At 31.5% G+C, this 24,620-nt stretch overlaps 2 protein-coding genes across 11 annotated transcripts in view; one reads left to right on the forward strand and one right to left on the reverse strand.

The window, feature by feature from the left end:
* Positions 1 to 20,248, forward strand: part of LOC107436625 (multidrug resistance-associated protein 1) — a 158,432-nt gene extending 138,184 nt beyond the window's left edge. For all 9 annotated transcript variants that reach the window (XM_071178175.2, XM_071178172.2, XM_071178180.2 and 6 more), the window contains 8 exons: positions 519 to 718; positions 1,711 to 1,837; positions 4,096 to 4,197; positions 6,672 to 6,818; positions 9,042 to 9,200; positions 10,242 to 10,408; positions 17,418 to 17,612; positions 19,953 to 20,248. In XM_071178175.2, coding sequence (XP_071034276.1) covers positions 519 to 718; positions 1,711 to 1,837; positions 4,096 to 4,197; positions 6,672 to 6,818; positions 9,042 to 9,200; positions 10,242 to 10,408; positions 17,418 to 17,612; positions 19,953 to 20,064 — 1,209 coding nt within the window. In that variant the 3' untranslated portion in view covers positions 20,065 to 20,248. The remainder of the gene's footprint in view (positions 1 to 518; positions 719 to 1,710; positions 1,838 to 4,095; positions 4,198 to 6,671; positions 6,819 to 9,041; positions 9,201 to 10,241; positions 10,409 to 17,417; positions 17,613 to 19,952) is intronic.
* Positions 20,249 to 21,904: 1,656 nt separating this feature from the next.
* The window catches only part of LOC107436622 (protein jagged-1b), a 47,491-nt gene continuing 44,775 nt past the window's right edge, over positions 21,905 to 24,620 (reverse strand). For both annotated transcript variants that reach the window (XM_087152602.1, XM_087152601.1), the window contains exons 20-21: positions 23,677 to 23,791; positions 21,905 to 22,272 (exon numbers count right to left, since the gene is read on the reverse strand). In XM_087152602.1, coding sequence (XP_087008728.1) covers positions 21,929 to 22,272; positions 23,677 to 23,791 — 459 coding nt within the window. In that variant the 3' untranslated portion in view covers positions 21,905 to 21,928. The remainder of the gene's footprint in view (positions 22,273 to 23,676; positions 23,792 to 24,620) is intronic.

The raw sequence follows: 24,620 nt of genomic DNA on the forward strand, positions 1-24,620 counted from the left end.
AAATACAGGGAATTTGAAAATCACCTAAAATAACAAGAAAAATGCAGGGAATTTCGATTTTTTTTCTTTTCAAACTGGGAAAATACAGGGAATTTTGTTTTGTATTTTTGTCTTTTAAGAAAATTGTGATCGCTCAAAGCGTAATCTATGGGATATTTAACCATTATACTTCAGCTATACTAAACTATTTAATTTATTATAGCATTTTTTTAAGTATGTTCAGCTGTTTTTCCAGCAATTAAAACTAATAAATATAGTTAGCCCAATAGCACTCACACAAGAGCACACTAATTGTTGTGTTCCTCTCAATATATTGTGTATAATATGTACAGGGAAAACACAGGGAATTTTTTTCCAGATTTGAGTGGCAACCCTGTATAAATATTAACCTTATTTTATAAAATTTAATTGATTTTAAATCTTTGGCAGGGAGCAAATATTTCTTAAGTATTCGCTATAATTAAAAAACATGTTTTACTGTATAACATCAAGAAGTTTAAAGTTGTTTTTTTTTTTAGCGCTTTTACTTGTCAACCAGCCGTCAGTTGAAAAGGTTGGAATCCATCACTAAATCTCCCATCTATTCTCACTTCTCTGAGACACTCTCTGGAACGAGTACCATTAGGGCTTATAAAATGGAAGACAAATTTTGTGAGCACTCCAATACTCTGGTGGACAATAACTTGGTCTGTTACTATCCCAGTGTTGTAGCTAACAGGTAATTGTTCTTCATCTATCCAAATGAATAAAGCAGAAATGAGCATACTTTATGTAGTGTATCTACCACTACATAAATAAAATTCCAATTTCTAGTATTTAAGGCATGTTAACTTGATTCTATGTTGGGGCACCTTTTCGTAGATGAAGGTTGAAATGGACTCCCCACACTTTAATTCTGATTCTATAAACAAGTGCCTTGCTCAGTGTTTGAATATACAATGATCAATTTGTCATTTTGTGTTAAAGTAATTTTTTCCTTTTTGCAACCAATACATGTGTGCTTTATTCACACTTTCTTTTTGGATTTATTAATCTTTGCCAAAACAGCTCATTTTAAAATTTTTATTCTTCTCTCATTTTTTAAATACAATTAGTTCGATTTCCCCCCCATACAGTAACACTGAATCTAATAATACTAAATCTATTCTTTTTAATAATTAACTTGGGCAGATAATAATATCAGTTAATGATAATAAAACATTTTCTTACTAATTTAATTGTTTTTGTCTTTTATTTTATTTATTTTGTCTTTTACTTTGAGCTCTACCGACTCTATAAACAGCACTAATTTTAACAAATCTGCAGTAAGAGGCTGAGATGGCTGGGCCATCTATGGAGAAGCTCTGAAAATAGCGCCACAAGAATCGTCACCTCTAAGAACCCCAAGGGGTCGTGCCCCAGAGGCAGACCCCCTACTAGAGGGCTCAAGGATATCGAAAATGATTTTAAAATCCTAAAGATTAGAAATTGAAAGGGAGCTGCCATGGATAGGAGGCGCTGGCGTTTGTCAGCTGTTGAAGCTGCAAGGAGCTGTTGCGCTGATAAAGAAGAAGTCTTTTATTTTGAAATGCGTTCAAAATAATCATTAGTTAAATTATTAACTAATGATTATTTAATTTATTTTATGAATGTATAAAAATATTTTCCAATTTATGATAATATTTCTTGAAGCTGAATTGTGTGTTGAAGAAATGTGTAATTTCTTTTCAGGTGGTTATCTATCAGGTTAGATTTCATTGGAAACATGATAATTTTCTTTGCTGCTTTGTTTTCTGTCCTTCAGAGAGATAATTTAGATGCTGCAAATGTGGGATTGTCAGTCACCTATGCTTTGATGGTAATGAATGTTGCATTGAACATTGTGTGTTTCTATGGATGGTAGACCGTGTAAAGCTAAGCGCGCATGGCGTCAAAATTCATCGTAAGACTTCCGGGTAACTTCTTTCGACTGACTTTTTGCTTCTAAGCTTGAAGAAACGTGCCATTCAATATTATTACACTTGTAGTGTTTTCAACATAACGCATTCTTTCAATTCAGCAAAACAAAATACAGTCAAACTGAACCGCTATGCTGAACCTTCAAATTAATGTGTTAACTTTTATTTTTTATGACTCTTTGTCTTGCGTACAAAAAAATTATTTATCTTTAGCTGATGAGCAATCCTCCACATCAGATATGGAAACATTTCCTGACTCTCCCATAATTTTTCCTGAATTTATGTTATTCCGCTTTTTAAACTTGTCTAACCAGCTATTCGAGCGCATAAAAGTAGTCTCACCAAATCGCTCAGCAAATTCGTCAGCTTTGACTTAAAACATTTGTAAAGATACTGAAAGATTGTGGCTTCATTGAATGCTGTCGAAGACAGAAAAAATCTGTCGAAGACAGAAAAAAGTTCATTCTATCCAACTTCCACTCGTTTTTGGTTCACTATGTCCACAATAACATACGTGTGTAGCAGGGCACGAGGGCGAACATTTTGTTCACTATATCCGGAAGTTCACTATAGACCGTGCTCACTGTAGCGAGGCTTGACTGTACAAATGAATTCGAAAGACCCCACAAGCTTGCTATGATGCTAGCCAAAATATAACAAACAGTGATATTTTACACAAATATATCCAAATAAAGGATAACACTCAAATATGGCAAACCTTCCACTTAATTTATGCTTAATAAAGGCAGCCTGTGCTCAATGCCGACCACATTGCTCCAATCATGGCATTTGTCACAAAATTATAGTCTTATCCCTTCCGATCAGAATCAGGCTGTAGCAGGAATGTTTTATATTGCTCTAGTTGCAGCATAAGTATGTATTTTTTCCTAAATGTAAAAGTTAAAGTTTAAAGTATTGACTGCCGTCAGATGGGATGACTGTGCAAACTGTCATTTTTTCAATTACTAACATTATAATAATTAAGAACAAAAAATTATACATGATTTGTTATCTCAATTGATAAGACTTTTAAAGTGTAACCTACCTTCCTGGCCAGGATAACTGGAACTTCTTCAACTGAGCAGACTTTCCAGCCTTCGATTTTGCGACGTTAAAACATTTGAAACTGTTTGTAACTTGAGCTCACAATTTTCCAAGAATGATGATGTTTACATTGCCAGCTCTCGGTAAACCATTAGTTCGTCATGTCGACAACTCAAATCAGTTGATACCAAGCTTTAAAAAAATACCCCTAAATAGCACAGCGCAAAAATTGAAAAAATGACAGTTTGCACAAAGTCACCCCTCGTTGCACGAAGTCACCCCATCTGACAGTATCATTAAATCATGAAATTTTTTGTTTTAACCTTTGCTTACATTGTTCATTTAGAATATATGTTTTCTAAACAGTTTTTTAATGCTTCTCTATATTCTTTTTGGTGTTCTTCGTCAAAGTGATGTCGCCTGTATATGACACCCGACTATTCTTTCTCTTTTCATTTATTATTCTGCAAGGAATTATTTTTCAATTCAAATCCCTGTTGGTTGAATTTTTGAACACATCTTTTTGTTTCTTTCCGATTACATTTGATAATTTAAAGAAATATACTACTGGGTAAAAATTAAGAGCGAATTTATCTTTTAACATTTTTTTATTATTCTAGTTTACATCTTGGATTTTGGCTATAAATTTTTATTCTAAACATATGTTTTGTGTATTTATTTATTTTTTGAGGTTGCATTTAATAATTTAACCTGATTCCTAAGAAATTAAAAGAAGAAATAAATGAAATGGCAATTGAAATAATTAAAAAAAAAATCTGAACAGACTAATGTAATTCTAATTTCATTTGGAATGTTTTAGTCTTCATGGTAGACTCTGGGTTGTTATTCTAAAGGATTTGGAATCAATCCCCTGTCAGAGCTCACCCAGCTACAGATCGATGAGTACCAGCTTTGCCTGGGAAGTAAAAGTAACTTGTGTACAACAAATCAGACACAAAATTGTGATGCTTTAATCTTCCCTCCTGACCCCCAACCTGTTGCTTGAATGTTAAGCCTAATTTTTTAAAATTCAATTTTTAACACGAGTGAGATATTACGCAACCTATTCCATTGTTTAAGATTAAAATAATAAGTATTGTTGTTTTGCTCTTAGGTAACCCAAACACTGAGTTGGATTGTTCGCATGAGCTCTGAGTTGGAAACTAACATTGTTGCTGTTGAACGAATCATTGAGTATGCCCATACTCCAACTGAGGTATGATTTAAAATAAACATTTTTATATGAGTATTCCACATCAGTTCATATGTTTGTGATTTGCTTACTTTTGATGGAAGAGCGGAGCCATAACTAATGCTTTTGTACAACAGTTAAATCCATTTATTTTCGAAATTTGCTTAGACAGAGGTTTGCCATTTTAAAGTTACCATCATTTAGTGAGTTGACAGGGATATAAAAAAAAAGATGTTTTGTTTATTTGAAAATTACTTTGCTAGGATCATTGTTGGAGGGAAATTTTTGTTATTGCATTCGAATTATTTTAATGTTTTGCTAAGCTAATTGAACACAGTCTCATACAAATCCTTTGAGGCAAAAGTGTAATCATTTAAATTCTTCCTTTAATTATCTGATTAAAACGTTGAACGATTTTGTAAACTGTTGATAGAAACGTTATTACAAACTTAACTTGAAGCAAAGTAAGGACTTTTTAAAAGGGAATTTTACGAATGAAAACTTTTTACTATTATTTGCAGTCAGGTGGTTTTATTAACAATATTAAAAGATACCTTTGAAGTGATGGCGATGAAGCAATCTTCATAACAGTTAATAAATTTTTTTCTTTCTTCAGTTATGTTTGTGAACTAAATTAGCTTTCAATAATATTATTTTGCATTTTCTACCATGAAATTGCATTGGTAAAAAAAAAATATTAATCCAATCTTTAATGAATGAAATAGATAATTTTAAAACTTCGAATGTTAGATTGAATTTTACTTAATCTAGTATAATATTAGCTTTAATATTAGATTGTACTACAGTGTAACGTACCATATCCGGACGTCCCTTTTCCGGACACTTTTTAACAATCAAAATAAACAAACATCTCTTCATCTTCCCCTTTCTTAAAAAAAAAAAAAAAGTATTTTGACACGTTTTCTCTTCTAGCTTGCACTGAACCCCTGATTTATGCATTGAACCAATAAATCACAAAGGGGAAGAGAAGATCTACCAAGACCATTGAATGACCGTTAGTGATGCTCCTACTTTGGAATGCAGGAAAAGAGGGAGATTTGTTTTCAAAAGACCGCAACTGAGTCCTCTCCCCCCTCCTTTCTTATGCAGCTGGCTTGTGAAAGAGGCACTTCCTTAAACCAAGAAAAGGGTAAACAGGGCAAGCGTTTAACGTGGAGGGGAAGTCAAAATGGAAAATTTGAATAGGTCTAAAAGGATGCGCGTCCTTGAGAAACATTAGTTCTTCCCCATACCATGTAATATTTAGGAGGCGGGGAAAAAAAGGGGGTAACATTCTCTCTTTAGCAGATTCTTTCAGTCATACAAGAAAAAATAAAGAAAACCCCATGAGCGTACCCCACCTTTATGCTTGATTGATAGCCAATGATTGGAGAGAAAACAATAATTTGTCACTTCCCCGCCCTCAACTTGAATGATCTACTCTTTACACTTATATTCTTTCACAAATAAGGAGGAAATGAATTTTTCTCCTCCACCTACCCACCTTAATGAATGACGGGAATTTCCCTTTCTTGCTTGAATCGTTCTAGTTAAAAATGGCGGATTATTATTTTCAAAACTGTCAATTTCTTTTCGTTTTCTGTATTTTAAGCAATAATTTTTTTTTCTAATATTTCATTAATTTTCATATTTCATTGGATAATTTAATACTAAAACATTATTCCCTTTAAAAATAATGTTTATTTATTTTTTGCTTCTTAGATTTAGATCATTTTAAGCTTTGTTCCAGAATGACTTGAATTTCCCCTTCCTGTTTGAATCGTTCTAGTTAAAAATGGCGGATTACTATTTTCATAACTGTAAAATTTTTTTAGTTTTCTCAATTTTCAGCAATATTTTTTTTCTAATACATATTTTATATTTGATTGATTAGATATTCTAATACTAAGACATTATTCCCCTTAAAAATAAATTTTATTTATTTTTTGCTTAGATTCAGATAGTTTATTAGATCATTTTAAGCTTTGTTTACCTTGGGGGTCTATTATACGGAAAAATCTATTATACGGACTTTTGAAAGTCCCACCGATTCCGGATACGCGACTTTACACTGTATTTGAGAATGTAGCGCTTTCTGTATTATGCAGTATTATATTGCCTATTTCTGATGTTAAATAATAGTATTTAGCTATATCCAGGGTCCTTGCTTGAGTCTTCAACGACTCAAGCAAGGATCCCAGATATAGCTAATTTTTTTATCTTTTTATTTTGGGATTTTTTAAAAATAATATTTGAAAGTTTGCATTCATTAAAGAAATGAGACTTTGAAGCTTTCTGATGTTTTTGATTTTAATATTTCTGGAAACTTATTACAGGGGATATTTCTGGAACTGATTTTCTGATTTTATATTTCTGGAAACTTATATATATTATTATTCTCTTTCAAAATTGAAAATGCCTTTCATGTTTGGTTTGTTGATAAGAGCATTACAATCAGGAGAACTTTCAGAAATAACTTTTTGTGTGTTACCCCGTAGGCTGAATGGATAGTGAAAGACCAAGTTCCACAAAAAGAGTGGCCATCGAGTGGAAACGTTGTTTTCAACAATTATTCTACGAGATACCGAGAAGGTCTTGATCTGGTCTTGAAGCAAATATGCTGTGACATAAAAGATGGTGAAAAAGTAAGGCAGTATTTTTAACATTATTGTGAGGCAGATATTGGTGATGCATTTCGTTTCAAGTCATTTTACTTTCATTGCTGAAATCTATGAGAAGAGTTCTGTATTTAATAATAGACAGAAATGAGTTATATAATTAAATGTAGGTGTTTTACTTGCAAATTAAATTTTTTACTGTTCAAAAATAAATGATAGAACTTATATTTGCAATAGGTTCTGTTTAGTTTGGAGTATAAAATCTATATTCTTTGAGTTAAATTTGCATTTAAATTATAAAGCGGATGAATAAATTTTTGAAGAATGCTGCTCAGTATTAAGAGGTTATCCATCTACGTTCTACAATGTCTGCCAAGAAATTTGCTCTGCAAATAATGCGACAAAAATATCTATAGGTGTTCTTCAACATTTGTAAATGGTTGTTAATAGTTGTTTTACGAAAACATTCATCAGCACTCTACAGCATCTGTAGATGCTGTGGAATATGTTGTTTACAAACTCTATGTTCTACGTCATTATTGAATTGTCGATTTATATATTTTTTTTGTGGCGTTGTACAATATGCATAAAAGTTTGACGTTTTTACATAGATGTTCGATATCGTAAACGGCGATTTTTTTTTCCGAAATCGACCAATAGTGTGTGCTACTTGGGTATAGAGGAAATGCAAATTTCTAGCACAAATTGATCCAAAAGTTGTGAACAGATTTTGATATTTTTTATTTTATTTTGTGTAGCTGACTATATCATACTGTGTTACTGTTGCAATTAATTTGATACAACAATTGAAACATTTTACAATAAATTTTAAAATTTTTCTTCATAAGATAATTAAAAACTTTTTGAATAAAATTAAATCAGTTCATAATAATGTTTATAATTTACATAATGCAATAATACAATTTTAATAATTTATATAATTTTAAACCATACACAGAGCTGGATTACCCATTAGGCCAGACTAGGCCATGGCCTGGGGGCCACAATGATTAGAGGCCCCCTTAAAATGGATTTTTCGAAAGTAAATTTTAAAAAAAATTAAGAAAAACAATGATATTTAAAAAAAAATCTATTCCAAATATATATTAATAAAATACGATAGTTTTTTTTATATAATGTTAATCATATTTATTTATTACTTATTTTAGTTATTATTTATAAGCATTATTATAGTTTATGATTCATTGTAATTATTGACTCGCTCAAAACAGAGTTTAACGAACGAGGCAAAGTTTATTTGGAGGTTTCTCAGAAATTTTCTTTTTTGGCGGATTTTGGACTAGCGGAAATCGAAAATATCGAGAAGCAATTTCTAATTTAGTTGACTTTTATTTCGACGATTTGGAAGATTTTTATTCCGAAATGAAACAGTTTCAGAGTTACATAAAATCCAAATTCCCATCAAAAACTCAGTTCACTCATTCTGAACTTCACGAAACTTTATTTCAAGACAAACTTGGATCTGTTTTTCCAAATGTTGAATCTGCTCCTTGCATTTTTCTAACTCTTATGATAACAAATTGTTCTACGGAGCTCTCGTTTTCAAAAATGAAACGAATCAAGAGTGAGCAAAGAAGCCTCTTGTTTCAAAAACGATTAGACATGCTAAGTTTGATGTTTATCGAGGCAGATGTTCTCCGTGAAATTAATTTCGATAACATTATAGATGCGTTTATTGATCGCAAGAGCAGAAAAAAAAATATTCAAATTTTTTCAAATTGTTATGATTATTTTATAGTTCTAATTTAGCAAAATAAAGTAAAATTTAATTTTTTATTATTTATTTTAATTTTAAATATGCTTTCTTAAATGAACAGATATATAAATTCTTCTATATTTGAATAAATAAAAAATACACGAGAAAAAAAATTGAATCTAAGGGCCCCAAAAATTTGAATGATCTATGCGTACGCTTAATCCGGCCGTGACCATACATCACAATGTTTCAAGTATATTAAACAAATAAAATGACGTAATATTGAGTTATAAATTTGTAAGATATTTGCATCAGAAATTTGCACTTTTCCATGGTTGTAAATGTTGAATGGGTGGCAAAATGCAACACAATGTTTCTCTTTTAGGGGCAAATTTATATATTTTTGGAAACCATATCTGATTAATTTTTGAACCTAAACTGTAATAAAATTTAAAAATCCTTATTTATAGGTTTAAACCTTGTGTTTCTCATGAAAATAGAAATGTGAACATTTTAATAATTTTCTTCTTTAGGTTGGCATAGTTGGCCGAACGGGAGCTGGAAAATCTTCTTTGACTCTTTGTCTCTTCCGCATTATTGAAGCAGTAGATGGAACTATTGAGATCGATAAGAGAGATATCTTTAAAATGGGATTGCACAGCCTCAGATCAAAAATTACAATCATTCCACAGGTACTCTTTATATAAAACAGTCAATCAGTTACTACCAAAGTAACACAAAATATCTTAATGATATTAATCTATTTACTAATCTTTATGATGTTAATCTATTTACTAATCTTTATGATATTAATCTATTTATTATATATGTTGACAACCTATTGTTGCAATATGTGTCTGACATCATGAAGATATTGCACCTATATTTGTGTTCCTTTTGTACTAATTGTTACTTTTAAAAAAAAACTTATAATGATTAAAATATAATGAGTGTCTGGTCTTGTTTGCATTAGATTAGATTAGATTTAGAGGATGGGCAGAGTTCTAGAGAGCATCGACCAGAGGTCTATCGTACCCAAACCCTAAATCGTGATTAGCAAGAAAGCTTTATGACTGAAATAAAGTTGAGCAGACACCTTCCCAGATCTTAATGCAGTGTTGCTCTAAATGCTCAAATCTTTGAGCAGAATAGACCTCACAATCACTCGTCTCCTCTTCAAGATGACAATCTCTATAAAGAGATTCAATACCCATCACGTACAGGGGAATCTTGAGGATACAGTGTGTGTCCAGTGAGAAGACCAATGATCTTCCTCAGACTGTTCCTGTTAAGAAACTCTTTACAAGGTACACTGGGACACCTCCTTAGCTTGTCTCTGTCGCGCCATTTGCTCATGGGCAATTTTGCCATAGAGCTTGAATATCGATGCCCTGAATGATGTGAGAGAAATTCCCAAGGCTGGTTCCCGGAAAATCGCACTGTTGCCAGCGCGTGCTGCTTCATCGGCTAGCTCATTTATTATATATGCCCATCACTTTGCATTAGTCCTGAATCGGTGTAAGCACTCGAGTTTGTCTATCGACAGGACATTGCAGACATTGACAAGTTTGAGTCGAATTTTGCAAAACAAAAAAATTAGGTTTTTCATAACAAGAACTTAAATGACATTTTGAATCTTAATTCTTGTTACACGATTAGGAATAAATTCTTATTTTCCAATAATTTTTTAAAATCCTTTTAATTACAATACTAAGCTGTTATTATGTTTCTAGGATCCAGTATTATTTTCTGGAACTCTTCGAATGAATTTAGATCCCTTTGATTGGTACAACGATGCACAACTGTGGGAGTCTCTTGAACACGCTCACTTGAAAAGTTTTGTTTCGGGCCTGGAGGATGGATTGAATCATGAAATTGTTGAAGGTGGCGAAAATTTGAGGTTAGTCTGCTGTCTACTTGTCAGTTTATCCACATGTATAACTATTGAATACCTGTGGCTTAATTTTTTCTTGCTTTCTGCGACAAAACTCTCTAGCACTAATATTTTTCAGCAAGATATTTTCAATAATAAAAAATATGTATGTTACTAATTTAAGGTAACAAAAACGCTGTGTTTACAAAATCAGTGAAATTTTTTTACCTGAATGTAATTTTTTTATTCTAATATTATGGACAATATTCTCGCATTTTGTTGAGGGAGACGCACTAATTATTTCCTGTATTGCATTTTACAAACTATCATTACATTTAAAAGAATAATTATCATGAAATCTGTAGCAGCATAACATTACCGAAAAATGGATCGACAATGAAATCACGCGAATTGGTCTTTTCAGAAAGGGGGTTACTCAAATGCATGTTTCGTTTCAAGATTTTATTGTTGTAATCAATAATAGCTTATAAAAAATATCGGTTTTAAAAATTAAGTGGAAATCAAAAGCAATAACTGCCAAAAAAAAATCGATCAAATCATTGCCTTAAAAAGTAAATTATCAAATGTGCAATTCGAATTTCCAATATATCGACTTATACGTAGCGGGATATCTAAAAAGCCACGTGAAAATCTGTGTTAATGACTGTCGAAAATGCAATCAAAATAGATTTACGATATCGGCATAAATTGAGTGCTTCAAATTGAATGTGTAAATTTCTGCAGAAGAGCAACTCAATTTTTTTTATTTTCCAAAAGCAAAATATTTCTGCAAGAACTCTGTAAAGTTTTGCAACAATGTCGCCTTGTCACCGTCATTCTGTTGTGGGGTATTTAATATTATCTAGGTATTAAGGTTTATTACTACATCTATAAATTGCCTGTTTGTTTTTACAGGTATAGATTAGTATTGCAGAGAATATATTTTGTTTCCTTTATAAATTATGCTTTTATTTACTTTTAAACACATTTTACTTTTAACTATGAAAATAGAAAAGCGGCAAAATGATACCCCTTCAAATTTTAAACTAACAATTTTAAACTTCATTTATTACTGCGAATGAGGATATCAATTAGCTGGCATTGTATACTGTGAAAACCACCAAGTGCGTAGCGTTGGGGTTGGGGGGTGATAAATTTTTTTTTGTTCAGGTATTAAAAGAACTATTTTTAATAGTTGAACAAAAATTTAGATTATTACATCCACTATCCTATTTTTTTTATATTTAAATCCTTTCCCGTTTATTATTTTTCTTACTTAGTTTGCTTTATTCTAATGTGTCCATCGAAGATAGAAGATAACTTATAAAAATATGTTTTAAATTATTGACTTAATAATTGTTTGCTTTAAGAAGCTATTCGGGTATTTTTGTGGTGGGTTACTCGTGGGTGCTGGTTAAAGCAGCTGTTTGAAATGAATATCGGTCTATTTGTTTAAAAGGGATTGTTGATTTTTAATTAAGACTTCGGTAATGTACTCATTTTCTGGAATGTCCATACGCTTTGTCTTTCAAAGCAAGATTCAAGTTTGTTTCATTTAAAATTTGAATTTTTTCACTTGTAAGGAAAAGTCCTTTTAAAAATTTGCTCTTTTTTATCATTTTTAAAAATTTTTTATTCCTCTTAAGGTAAGTGAGTGTCAAGCAAAAAAAACATTTTATTTTACAAATTTGTAGTTAATTTTTTTATTTAACTGTAGTCATTTTTTACGGTATACTTACTAATTTTATTTGAATAAAACATTAGTTAATAGATGTTTTGAATTCAGAAGTTGAATCAGAACAAAATTTTGCATTAATAATAATAATAAGTGCAGAAGAATAACCCTGCAGACATTAGGGAAGAAATATATGTCCTTCCCTTTCAATACAATAAATATCGTCATAAAAAATAATTTATATATATTAAACTCCTTAAAAGTGAAAGCTTCTATGATAGAAACTCATTACCATACAATCATTAATACTTAAAGGGGAAAGAAAAAGATAAAATAAACTATGAATATTCGTATTTCCGTCTAAATCGTCACTCATCTTGCCACATGTTTGAATTAAAATATTGGAGTGAAAAATGTCTTGGTGTTTCTTGTAAGTTCCATTTTGGCTTTTTTTTTTTAATTGATTAGATTAATTTGACATTTTTTCTTCTCTTGGTTGTTTATTTTTTGTCTTTTAAAGTTTCTGTTGTGCACACCTTATATATGAAAGCGTAAATTTAAAATTGTTTCTGGAATTACTGTTTTCAGCACGGCTCGACGTCTAAATTTTCCGACGTGCTCGTCATATGCATTTTTTCCCTGTATATGCCCAGCCAGGCATGTAAATAGTTAGAGATATCATAAAATACTGATTACCTCACGAATTTTAAAAAGGTATTTGGAAAGGGTGAATCAAGGTCACCAAAGAGAAAGACAAAAAATATAATCGATTAAACCTAAATGTTATTGAATTTAATTATCTAAATAAGACAATGAGATGATAATTTAATTATTCAATAAGTTTTGTAATTTTTTGTTTCTCAGGTAATGCTTTTTTTATTTAAAAAAATTATCGTTGCATATTTAGTGCCTCGTGTTAAGGTATTTGGTATATTTTTGAACAATTTGATTCTTGTGCGCATAAATGCAGTTGTCATAATTGTCTAAAAATCAAAGTCAATAATTTTTATATTTATTTCGTAATAAATACTTTTGTTTTAAAGTGCCTTTTATTCTTAATTTGTTTTTAAATTGTGTGACTTACATTCATTCACTCTGAAATGTCGTCTATGAAAATGATAGAAAAATTGCTGCCTTTTAAAATTAGGTTTTTTTCGATAATTTGTTATACTTGAAAAATAATACTTCGGAAGTAAAGTTTCCTTCTTTTCGAAAATATAAAAATCCTTATATATTATTCGACAACTGTGTTTTCAAATCTATTTTTCCCAATCTGGACTGTCTTTAATAACTATAGAGCAAGAAATAACAAAACAATAAATGGAACCTGAAGGGCTCAATTGGTTGACCAATCATTTTGTCAAATCTTCAAGACAAATGATTGTCTGAAGCATTTGATTGAAAATGATTCTTTAAAGCATTTAATAACATCTGAAATGTATGTCTATTGTTTAATGTATGCAAAATTAGCTTTATAAATCCTTTAAAATCTCACAATTTTTTAAAAATGTGAACTGAAACAACTCCATTTATTACTTTTTGACATACTTCATTTGAACAGTTCATATTTTTACATGCTTGTGAGTTTTACGCATTTTGGTTGCAGTGTAATTAATTGTGTTCACATATAGACTACAATTTAGTTACTTTCATTTAAGTTATAAAATATTTTTGGTAGTTATTTTTAACGAACTTTGTTGTAATGAATAATTTTGTTTAAAAGTTCAAAAAATATAAATTTGAATGAAATGTTTTACCTTTGATTTTGTAAATGTGTTTTGAAATGCTCTTTTTTCAGAGTGGCTATTATAAGCGTAATAATATAATGGGTATATTACCTTCATTAAATAAAATTAGGATGTGATTAATATGTGCTTAATTATCATATTTTCGGATTCATTATTTAATTCATAATAAAAATGCAATAAAAAATAGAAAAAATTTCAAATTTTGTTTTGTTTTCGAAGTTTTTTTTTTAATTATTATTTTTTTAAAAATTTTTCATAGTGAAATTAAAATGTTACTGAAATATAGCAGATTCTAAAAATAAATGAATGTGCCCTTCTCCTAAAACTTTATTTAACTATGCCTATGAATACCACCACTTAGGTGATGTTAAGAAATATTTAAACGCATTAAAGATTGTGTTGTAAACTGCATGCGTCTGATGGAAAAGACTCATTTATACTACCCTGAACACCTGCTCTGGTGGACCGGAATCAGTAAATGTTAACAAGATTTTTCGTTGCAATATCTCTCACAACATCTCCAGGGGTCTGTTTAGAAGATATTTGGGTCAGTTACCGGACCCTTCACGAAATATATTTTCATAAAAACGGACCCTTCAAAAAATGATTTTTCTTTTAGTCGGACCCTCCACAAATTTGTTTATCTTTATTATTGTTTTGCTAATTGAATAAACCCTTCTCAGGGCAGAAAACAAGAAAGATTAACGAATTAAGCTTTGTGTTCGACAGACAATTCTTCCCTTATTCGTCCGAAACGAATATTCTGCTTTCAGCAGTATAGGCTAAATACCAAATATTTGTATGTTGCATCTCTAATTTAGAAGCAGCAATTGCTGTTTATTTTTGAAAATTTAATTATTTTTATTATAATTTTACAGTGCTGAGCATAATCTTGTATCTATTTACAATTTAAAAACTCCTTGAAAAAGTTTTTTGCAATAACCGGACCCTATTTGCACAAATTCATTAAAACAGGATCCTGGTTGAATGAATGTGAGTATATTTTTCACGATTTCACAAAAACAGGACCTTTCACAAAATGTCTGGATAGACCACTAATCTCTCACAATTCAAGTTTAAAAGAAGGCACATTTTTCCTTGAAAAGTGACCCTTTTTCTAGATGTAAATAAACAAAGAGAAAATGCATTATATTCGATAATCTGCTCACTCCAATGGATTGAGCAAACTATAATAAGCTTTTATTATTTTTTACAGATGATTCATTAAATAAATCACATTTATCCTAAGTGTTATCTTCATTTGCTTCTCAACTATATTAATTCTTGTGTTTTTTTTTAATACTTATGAAAAGTTTTTAAAATGCCTGTATTTCTTCAAAATGTTTGTCAGTGACAAAATTATCAAATTTTTTGTTTTTTAATAGTGGGCACTTGGGGTCTATTTCCCATTGGCCACAGAATTGCTACTCTTTATCGTTACCCAGTGGGCACCTGTGTTGCTAAGCCACATCGGTGGAGTAGCATTGCCTACAGGACTGGATTACCCATTAGGCCTTGGCCTGGGGCCCCCTTAATAAAATTTTTTTGAAAATAAATTTTAAAAAAATTCGAAAAATAATGATTTAAAAAAATTTAAATAAATACATTTTAAATATATATTAATAAAATACCATAATTTTTTTAGTTCTAATGTAACAAAATAAAGTAAAATTTAATTTATTATTTATTTTAATTTTAAATATGCTTTCTTAAATGAAAAGTTATATAAATACTTTTATATTTGAATAAATAAAAAATATGCGAGAAAAAAAATTTAATCTAAGGGCCTCAAAAATTTTAATGGCCTTGGGCCCTGCGTATGTTTAATCCGGCCCTAGTTGCCTATGTCATACAACCATGAAACAGTTTATAGGGCGTGTTATATTCACACAGAAGAAAGGACATAGAACACAGAGAAAGAGGGAGAGAAAGTTACTCACCACAACTGGGCCCCCCAGCCCAGTAACCAGGACCCGACTTAGCCTAATTGGGGACCGGGGTAAAAGCTTCTTTGGGGACCTCCCTCTACTTCATTACTTCAGTTCTAAAAAACTGAACTTTATGGAGGTACAGTGGAAAGTCGCATATCCGGAATCGACGGGACTTTCCGAAGTCCGGATAATCGATTTTTCCGTATAATAGACCCCCAAAGTAAACAGAGATTAAAATGATCTGAATCTAAGAAGCAGAAATTAAATAACATTATTTTTCTGGCTATAATGTTTTAGTATTAGAATGATATCTAATCAATCAAAAACAAAATATTTAAAAAATAATAATTATTGCTATTATAAAAATAAATATAGGAAACTAAAAAAATTTACAGTTATGAAAATATTAATTGCTCTCTCCGCCATTTTGAACTAGAACGTTTCAAGCAAGAAGGGGAAATTCCCGTCATTCATTCATTAAGGTGGGTAGGTGAAGAAGCAAAATTCATTTCCTTCTTACTTGTCATTCAAGTTGAAGGGGGGGAAGTGACAAGTTCTTATTTTCTCTCCTGTCATTGGCTATCAATCAAGCATAAAGGCGTGGCATGCTGATTGGGTTCTCTTTATTTTTTCTTGTGTGACTAAAGGGGATTCCCCCTCCACTTTAACGTTTGCTGTGTTTACCCTTTTTCACAGTACTTCTTTCCCTAACACTTTATCAAAAAGGTTCCAGGAAATGCCTCTTTTACTAGCCAGCTGCACAGGAAAGAAGGGGGGAGGGGACTCAATTGTGCTCTTTTGAAAACAAATCTCCCCCCCCCTTTCCTGCCTTCCAGAGGAGGAGCGTTACTAACGGTACGGTCTTGGTAGATCTTCTGTTCTCTTTTCCGTTGATTTATGGGTTTAATGCATAAACCATTAGAAGCTAAGAAAGGAAAAAACCTGTCAAAATACTTTTTTTTTTTAAGAGAGTGGGGAAGATGAAGAAATGTTTGTTTATTGTGATTGTTAAAAAGTGTCCGGGAAATTGACCCTTCCGGAAAAGGGACGTCCGGATATGGGACGTTACACTGTATTTAAATTTTTTACCTCATTATACATATATAAGAAGAAAATTAACAAGAACCTTATATAGCTATAAAGTCCCCCTTCCTCCAATGGTCTGACGAAATATCGTACTGTCCATTTTATTGATTTTCTGACAATTCTATCTCTATCATGCCGAATGCAATTTTATGATTGTTAACTTTGTCATCTAGCTGCGAAAAAATTCATATCCTTGCTGACATTAGGGCAAAATTCATCTAAAGTTTTGCAATTACGATGGCTCAATTAAGCCAATCAGAAGCCTGTATTTTTGTAAATACATTGCATTTTGCGATATGTAAAAATACAAGCTTTTAATTGGTCAAATGTGTCCATAGAAATTGCAAACATTTAACTGAATTCCGCACTAGAAAGCCACGGATTTACGAATTACGAGATTTTTTGTGTTCATATGATAGATTAATGATGAAGCCAACATTAAACTGACGAATTAAAAAAGTTCATTCAAGAAGGAAACCTAAAATGAACTTTCTATTCGATTTGGGGCCCTGGGCAACTACCCCATATGCCCCTGCCTTAATCAGGCCCCGTCCAGTAACCACTAATTATCTAAAATTTGTTCCTATCTTTTTCAGCGTGGGTCAAAGGCAGCTTGTGTGTCTAGCGAGAGCTCTGCTGCGCAAGACCAAGATTCTGGTGTTGGACGAAGCGACGGCGGCCGTGGATCTCGAAACAGACAGTCTCATCCAGGAAACAATTAGAGAAGAGTTTAAAGATTCTTCCGTCCTTACCATCGCTCATCGTCTCAATACTGTGATGGATTATGACAGGTTATTCATTTCTCTAATTACTTAATATTATATTGTAGTTGTCGTTGAGCAACTGACCCAATTTTTGGGTTTACTGCTACTGATGTTCAGCGTTGGCCTTTTGTACCCAATCCAGAGGACGAGGGAACGCTTGGATCAAGTATTGGCATTTGACCTGGGTTGAAATCAGTAGCAAAGTTTGCCAGTGCTAAAAGATACTATTTTATATTTGATTTTATGATCGTCGTCGAACAGCTGACCCGATTTTTGGTTTACGATTGCCGGTGTTGGACACTATCCTTTTACTTCTTTTTTTAGCGATGGAGAAAATTATCTTTAGAGTATAATACTGCAGGAAAAAAGAAAAAAAATGCCTTGAAAATTCTGCAGAAAAGAAAACCAAAATTTTTTACTTCCCAAAAGAAAAATCCTTTTGCCCTTCTGCAAGAAAAGGTGCAAGAACTCGATTGCGTTCTGCCACAATGTCGCAATGTCGATTCTGCCATGGGGTTTTGAGAGTGGCCAGCAATGATATCTAATGGTTAAAGGATGCATGTTCGAGCTGATAAAAGAGAATTATTAAATGTATTGTTGTGTTTTTGTAGAAGAAAATAGTGACTTCGGTAAGTCGTGAAAAATTCTAGGAATGAGTCGAGAAAAATCAAAAAATAGTTTTTAAGACCTCTTTCAGATGGTCTTTAAGTTACATGGTGCTTAGCGTTTTCAAAAAGTGCTTAAAGTCGTTTTTTTTTATGGATTTGAAAATCTAAAATGTAGGAGATACTCTGTATTTATTTCTTAATAATTTATTTCTTCGTGCCTTTTCACGCGAAAAATGGCACTGAACCAAACCTGATGAAGAAGATAATTTTAGAACTTGAAATGTTTGATCGAATACTATTTAATCTTATGTAATATTAGAAGATAGGATTCAGGAGTTTTCTAGCACAGCAGTATTATATTGCATTTTTCCTATCGTTAAATAATAACGCTACCTGGGTTTATTCTTAAGTTACAAATCTGTTATCCAAAAGTATGAGACATGAACCCAAAAGTTCGATTATCAGTGCTGAAAACAGAATAATAAAAGTGGTTGAGACACATTCCAGCCACACATGTTATGCTGTCTAAATGAATATCTATAGTTTGTCTAAAGTAAGAACTCCCCATGCCATTTGTCTGCCATGGTAACTATTTCAAGTAGGGGTGTGGGATCACAACACAGGTTTTGAGAGAAAGTGAATCTTTTTCTTGTGTTAGCTCTAGAGTGAAGAGAAGCTACCCTCCCTGAGATGTGCTAGTCTCGTTTCCATAGCAGCAGACGGCCTCAGACTTTGTGGTTGGGTGAGTTCTTACCGTGGACAAACTATATATGCCTCTCATTGTTTAGTACACTAGTCTCATACGTTGTTGTTTAACTTTATAGAGGGCAGCGCAAAAGTGCTTTACTATTAGATTTTCTAATATATTGTGGAAAAAATAGTTTTTAAGACCTCTTTCAGATAATAACATGGTGATTAGCGTTTTCAATAAGTGCTTAAAGGTGCTTTTTTTTTATTTTCGTTGTTTAAAAGCCCTTAAAGGTGCTTTTTTACAAGGGTGTTTTTAAAAAGTGTTTAATTTTTCCTTTTCAAAAAAGAGATTTTTTTCCTTGCTGCGTCGATTTTCGATGCGTATTGTGCGAAAGCGTGGTTTTCACTTAGTTCTATTTGACGTTTTTGCAATTGATTCAAACACAAACCATTTCGGCGTATCGTCGGCCCGCATAATGTATGATAGCACCTCAATCATGTTTGATTAAATACTTGGGAGTCCGCACGTGCGTCTACTGAGCTGAGATTCTTGCACTCTCATGTGTAACTCTGCTGCATTTTGCAAGATATTCTCCATTTCAGGCTTCATTTTCCACCCTCTGATATTGAACTGAAAAATATCTCGATAATTTTATAATAGCTAATATAATAAAGTAAAAAGTTCTTTGTCAGAAACTAGTTACTTTTATCATGATCATGTAAAGTCTTTGAAAGTTATTTTGCATTTTGTTAATGTACATAGTGCTTAAAGATGTTTTTTGAGTGCTTAAAAAGTACTTAAAAGGTGCTTATTTTATCGTTAAATTATTTGACTACGCACCCTGCATATGTGCCTCTCATTGCTTAGTAAACTTGAGTCTCATACGTTGTTGTTTAACTTTATATAATTCAGCGCAAAAGTGCTTTGTTTTTGTTGATTTTTAAATATAATGTGGAAAAAATTGTTTTTAAGACCTCTTTCAGATAATATTCAGAGAACCAAACTTTCAAATACTTTTTTAATCTATTGGATGGCAACTGATAATTTTTTTTTCTTTTCTCTTTGCAGAATCATGGTTTTAAATCAAGGCGCTGTTGCAGAGTTTGATTCTCCCACAGCTTTGTTAGAAAATAAAGAATCCATTTTCTATGGGATGGCCAAAGATGCTGGACTTGTTTAAATACTGCAAAGAATATATTTTGCAGAATCAGTATTGCGTAGTTTTATTTGATCTTCAGAGAAGTGAGAAAAATCAACTCTGAATTTTATTTTATTTTAGTTACGTTCATTTATTATTTTAATGTACTTAATTTATGTTTTAAAAATGTATTATTTTATTACATTAAATCATGCTTTTTATTCCATTTCCAGTGTTAAGCCTCTTTTTAAAATGGTAAATGAATAATTTCTTTTAATTCTATCCCCTAACAAGGTTTTTCGTCTTGGATTAAATCTCGACCTTAGTTTTGTTTTCTATTTTTTCATAGCTTTTTTCTTCTGTTTTTGTACTATGGTTGAATGTGAATAATAACAAGCTTCCTGAAACTAGATGAAATTTAGGAAACTTCTGATGCATCCCTCCGCTTATGTTATGTTTACGAGCCTATGTGTATAACAGACTTGAACATTCTAGGAAGTTTTAGTATTGTGTATTTAATTTATGCGCAACTCTAAAATTCGAAAGAGTCTCAAGTAATTTATAAATTCTAGCGGTTCAGGAGCCTAAAACAAATTTCAGAAAATTTATGTCTCAACATAAATGAAGGTTTGCCATGTTTTGAATAATATCCCTTATTTTGCTATGGTTGTGTAAAATATCACAGTTTGATATTCCATTGTTCATGGTGCTGAGCGAAAGTGCTTTATTTTTGATTTTATTTTTTATAAGCTCTTAAAGGTGCTTTTTAAAAAGAGCTTAATTTCCCTTTTCGAAAATAAGATTTTTTCTTTACCATGTCTGCCATGTACTATGCAAAAGCCTGCTTTTCACATTGTCCTATTCAACGTTTTCACAATTCATTTAACCACAATCTATTTTGGCGTACTGTCGGCCCATAGCGCATGAAAGCGCTAATAATTTTACATGTTTGATGAAATACTTGTGAGTCCGCGTGTGCGTCTACTGAGCTGAGATTCTAGCACTCTCATGTGCAACTCTACTGCATTTTGCAAGATAATCTCCATTTCAGACTTCATTTTCCACCCACTGAAATCAAACCGAAAACCATCTCGATCTTTTTATAATGGCTAATATAGTCACAAAAAGAGTTCTTTATCATAAACTGGTTGTTTTATCATAATCATGTTAAGTCTTTGAAAATTATTTTGCATTTTTTTAATGTATATAGTGCTTAAAAATATTTTTGAGTGCTTAAAAAATACTTAAAAGGTGCTTATTTTTTGCCGTGAGATTTGGCTACGCATCCTGTTATTATTTTACTTTAAGTGTTTACAATGTAACACCTTCTTTCAATTTAAATCTCAACGAAACAAACAGCAAATGAAGCATGCTGTGATGCAAACCCAAAACATTTTACACAAATAAGGGATAACTCTAAAGACATGTCAAATCTTTATGTTGGGATTTACTGAAATTTGTTTTAGGCTCGCGACCCGTTTTAAAATGTGAGGGAAAGTCTTGTGAAGGGTGAAACTTCCTAGAATACACATAAGTAAGTATACACATAAGGGAAGTTTTCTTCCAGTTTTAGGAAGCTTGTTATTGGTCCATTTGAATACAATGAATACTGTGTCTGATTGGAAGTCTGACTATAGAAGAGGGTGATGCAATTTTTAAGACCAACAGTTGCAAATATTTTGGTTAACATATTCAGAATACATTATTTTAATAGTCTGTTGATAACTCTCTCTGTAAATCAAGCATTCCTTTGGTGATTAGTTTTGAGATTGATTATTATTTTTGTGGAACTTTGTTTTTTAGTACAAATATAATTGAGACAGTTTTGGAACTGCAACATTTTGTTGAACTATTTATGCAAAATCTGGTAACCCATGCCATATTGTTTTGAAATGTGTTTATTTTATTAAATGATTATTTCTTTGTGATTAAAGTCAGCGTACAGATTAAAGTCATTTCTTTGAAAGTTCTTCTCAAAAGACTCATTAAAAACTGCATTCGTTTCAGTCTTCATTGCCTTGCTTGGCTCGTTGTTCAAATCATTTATACTTTCATCTGAAGGTGGTTTGAGCTTGTCCAAGTATCTCATCCAATTGTCAATGTTTTCATTATTCCTAGATTCCACCATTTCACTTTCATAGCAATGGCTCAGTGTGTAAAAATGTCGGTACGCCACCACGGTGATTGCAATCAGTACAAAGGCCACCGTCCCTAGCGTCACTAAAAGTACGACATATCGTTGATCACCTTCTGAAATAAAATAAAAAGAATTATGAAGGAACACCAAGACTCTCTCTTAATAGGGCCTGATATGCGTCAGTGGCGTAGTTTTGAGGAGAGTTTAGGGCCCCCCTCCGAAATTATACATTACTTGATTCTATTCGGTTTGGTAAGATGTAGACATAAAACTTTTTTATTATTCATTTTTCTTAATTTGAACATTTAGAATATATATAGCTGCAAACGGCCGTTGAGGAAAAAAACTTCTTAGTAGCAGTTTGTTGTATTAAATCTTCAGTTTAAAGTTTCAACTTTTTTTTTTTTAACCTACCACGACAAATCAGTAATTAAAAAATATGTAAATATGATCTATTTGTTAGCTTACTTAGCTCTTCAATGTTTAATTAGTTTAATCAATAAAACATTTTTCCAACTTTACTTGTTCATTTGCTACCACTACAAGTAGGCAGGTGTGTGTATGTATGTATGGTATGGTATGGTATGTAGTGCAGACGATATATTAAGTTACGAAATGAGACGCAAAAAGTACTTTCTCTGAATAAACATACCTTTTTCCCCTGAAAGATTTGAATTTCTGAGTCTCAAATTAAAGGTAGCCGCAATAGTTTCTACAGGAGAGGAGTTGAAATTTTGAAATCTTTCTTTTACTTTTTATGTGTTTTACGATATCGGGAGAACTTTTTAAGTAAACTCAAGTTTTTTTCCTTGCAATTTTAAAATTTATTTAATTCCATGCGAACAGTATGTGATTTATCATAAGACTTAAGAGGGCTTCAACGTTTCTGGGGGCAATATATACAATATTTAAACCTTTTAGGATTCCCCAGACATGCAGAAGCCTAGACCTTATGATAAATCAGGCCCTGCTTTTCTTTTATAAGTGACCTCCATATTCGCTATTTTCTAAGGGAAACTAATTTATTAAAGTTCCCTTTTTATAGACGAATATTTTATAGAAATTATTTAATAAATTTATTAGTATTTAATAAATTTATTAGTATTTAATAAATTTATTAGTATTTAATAAATTTATTAGTTATAAAGGAATTAATTTATAAAATTTCAATTTATTATTTAATAAATTTATTATAAAATTTTTAAACATTTTACATATATTTTTAATAAAACTTTTGCCTCATTCTGAATACATATGATAAAAACTGCTGTTTCTTAATGTTTTCTCAATAGATAATTAATTAAAATTATATAGAAGTATTTGCTACAAAAAGCTATGTTTTTGAGTTACTTATCTTGCATTTTTCACTCTAAAACATATAGTGTAGAATTTGGTGGCACAGAAAGTGGTAATTAAATGCTTGTGAATGGAATCGAACCGAATTAAGAATACACAATTGGTGTTGTAAAACCAATCTTTTAATCCTTGAATCTTTCCAAATAATCTGACTATCTTACCTGAGAGAGAGGTTGAAGTGATGAATGTTTCTGCCGTGACTTGCGATGCCAGATTTTTGTGAATAAACTCTTCCACATTCTGAATTATGTTTTGAAGTCCTTTCATTTCAGTAGACTGAAAAACATATTCATTCAAAGATTTATTATTCAGAAAAAATATCAAAAAATCTAATTCGTTTCTATTTTGCTCTTCATGAAAAGTTTGTGTGGAACTAATTGATTAGCATAACCATTTAGATTGACCCTTCATTAGTCTGATCATTAGAACAATCTTTTTTATTTTGCGCAAAATAAACGATGTGAAAAATATTAAACTTATAAAAAAACACACATACAGTTCTATTTATAGAATCCTGTTGAAGGGCTTTAGAAATTTAAAATAGAAAAATATAAAGTTACTGTGGTGGTTGTTGACCGGTGAATGCTGACCGTCGCTTTGGTAAATATATACTAGGTCTAGTGAAGTACCCGGTATGCCCTACATTAATGTTTTTTTAAGGTCACGTGCCCGGTACTCCCAACACTGATGATAGTGTTTCCATCCTCAGCAGATATCAACGAATGAATCAAATCGGATATAACAAATATTTTGGACACTCTCTTGATTTCGGTCATTCACGGTTTTGCCACTGAATGAATCAGTGAAAATATCTGAAGATCAGTTTTGAATTTTTATAACGTCAACATGAGTCTTCTTAACAATGTTTCCTACTGGAGAAAACTATCTCAAGTGATATTTTTTTTCTCTCATTAATTTCTCCACATTTTATTAAGAAGTAGTTGGCAACGTAATTGCTTAAGCAGGCAATTTGATAAATCTTATCTTTTTTTTTTTCCTTTCCTGATTGTAAAAGAACTCCTTATGTTTCCAGTGATAATGTAAATTGTACAACCTTTCCTATTGCGAATTTATTAAAAAAATTATTCTATTGAAAAATTTGCCT

This window comes from Parasteatoda tepidariorum, chromosome 1, assembly GCF_982258835.1.
Source record: "Parasteatoda tepidariorum strain Cologne lab strain chromosome 1, Ptep-v5.0, whole genome shotgun sequence".
Taxonomy (NCBI): domain Eukaryota; kingdom Metazoa; phylum Arthropoda; class Arachnida; order Araneae; family Theridiidae; genus Parasteatoda; species Parasteatoda tepidariorum.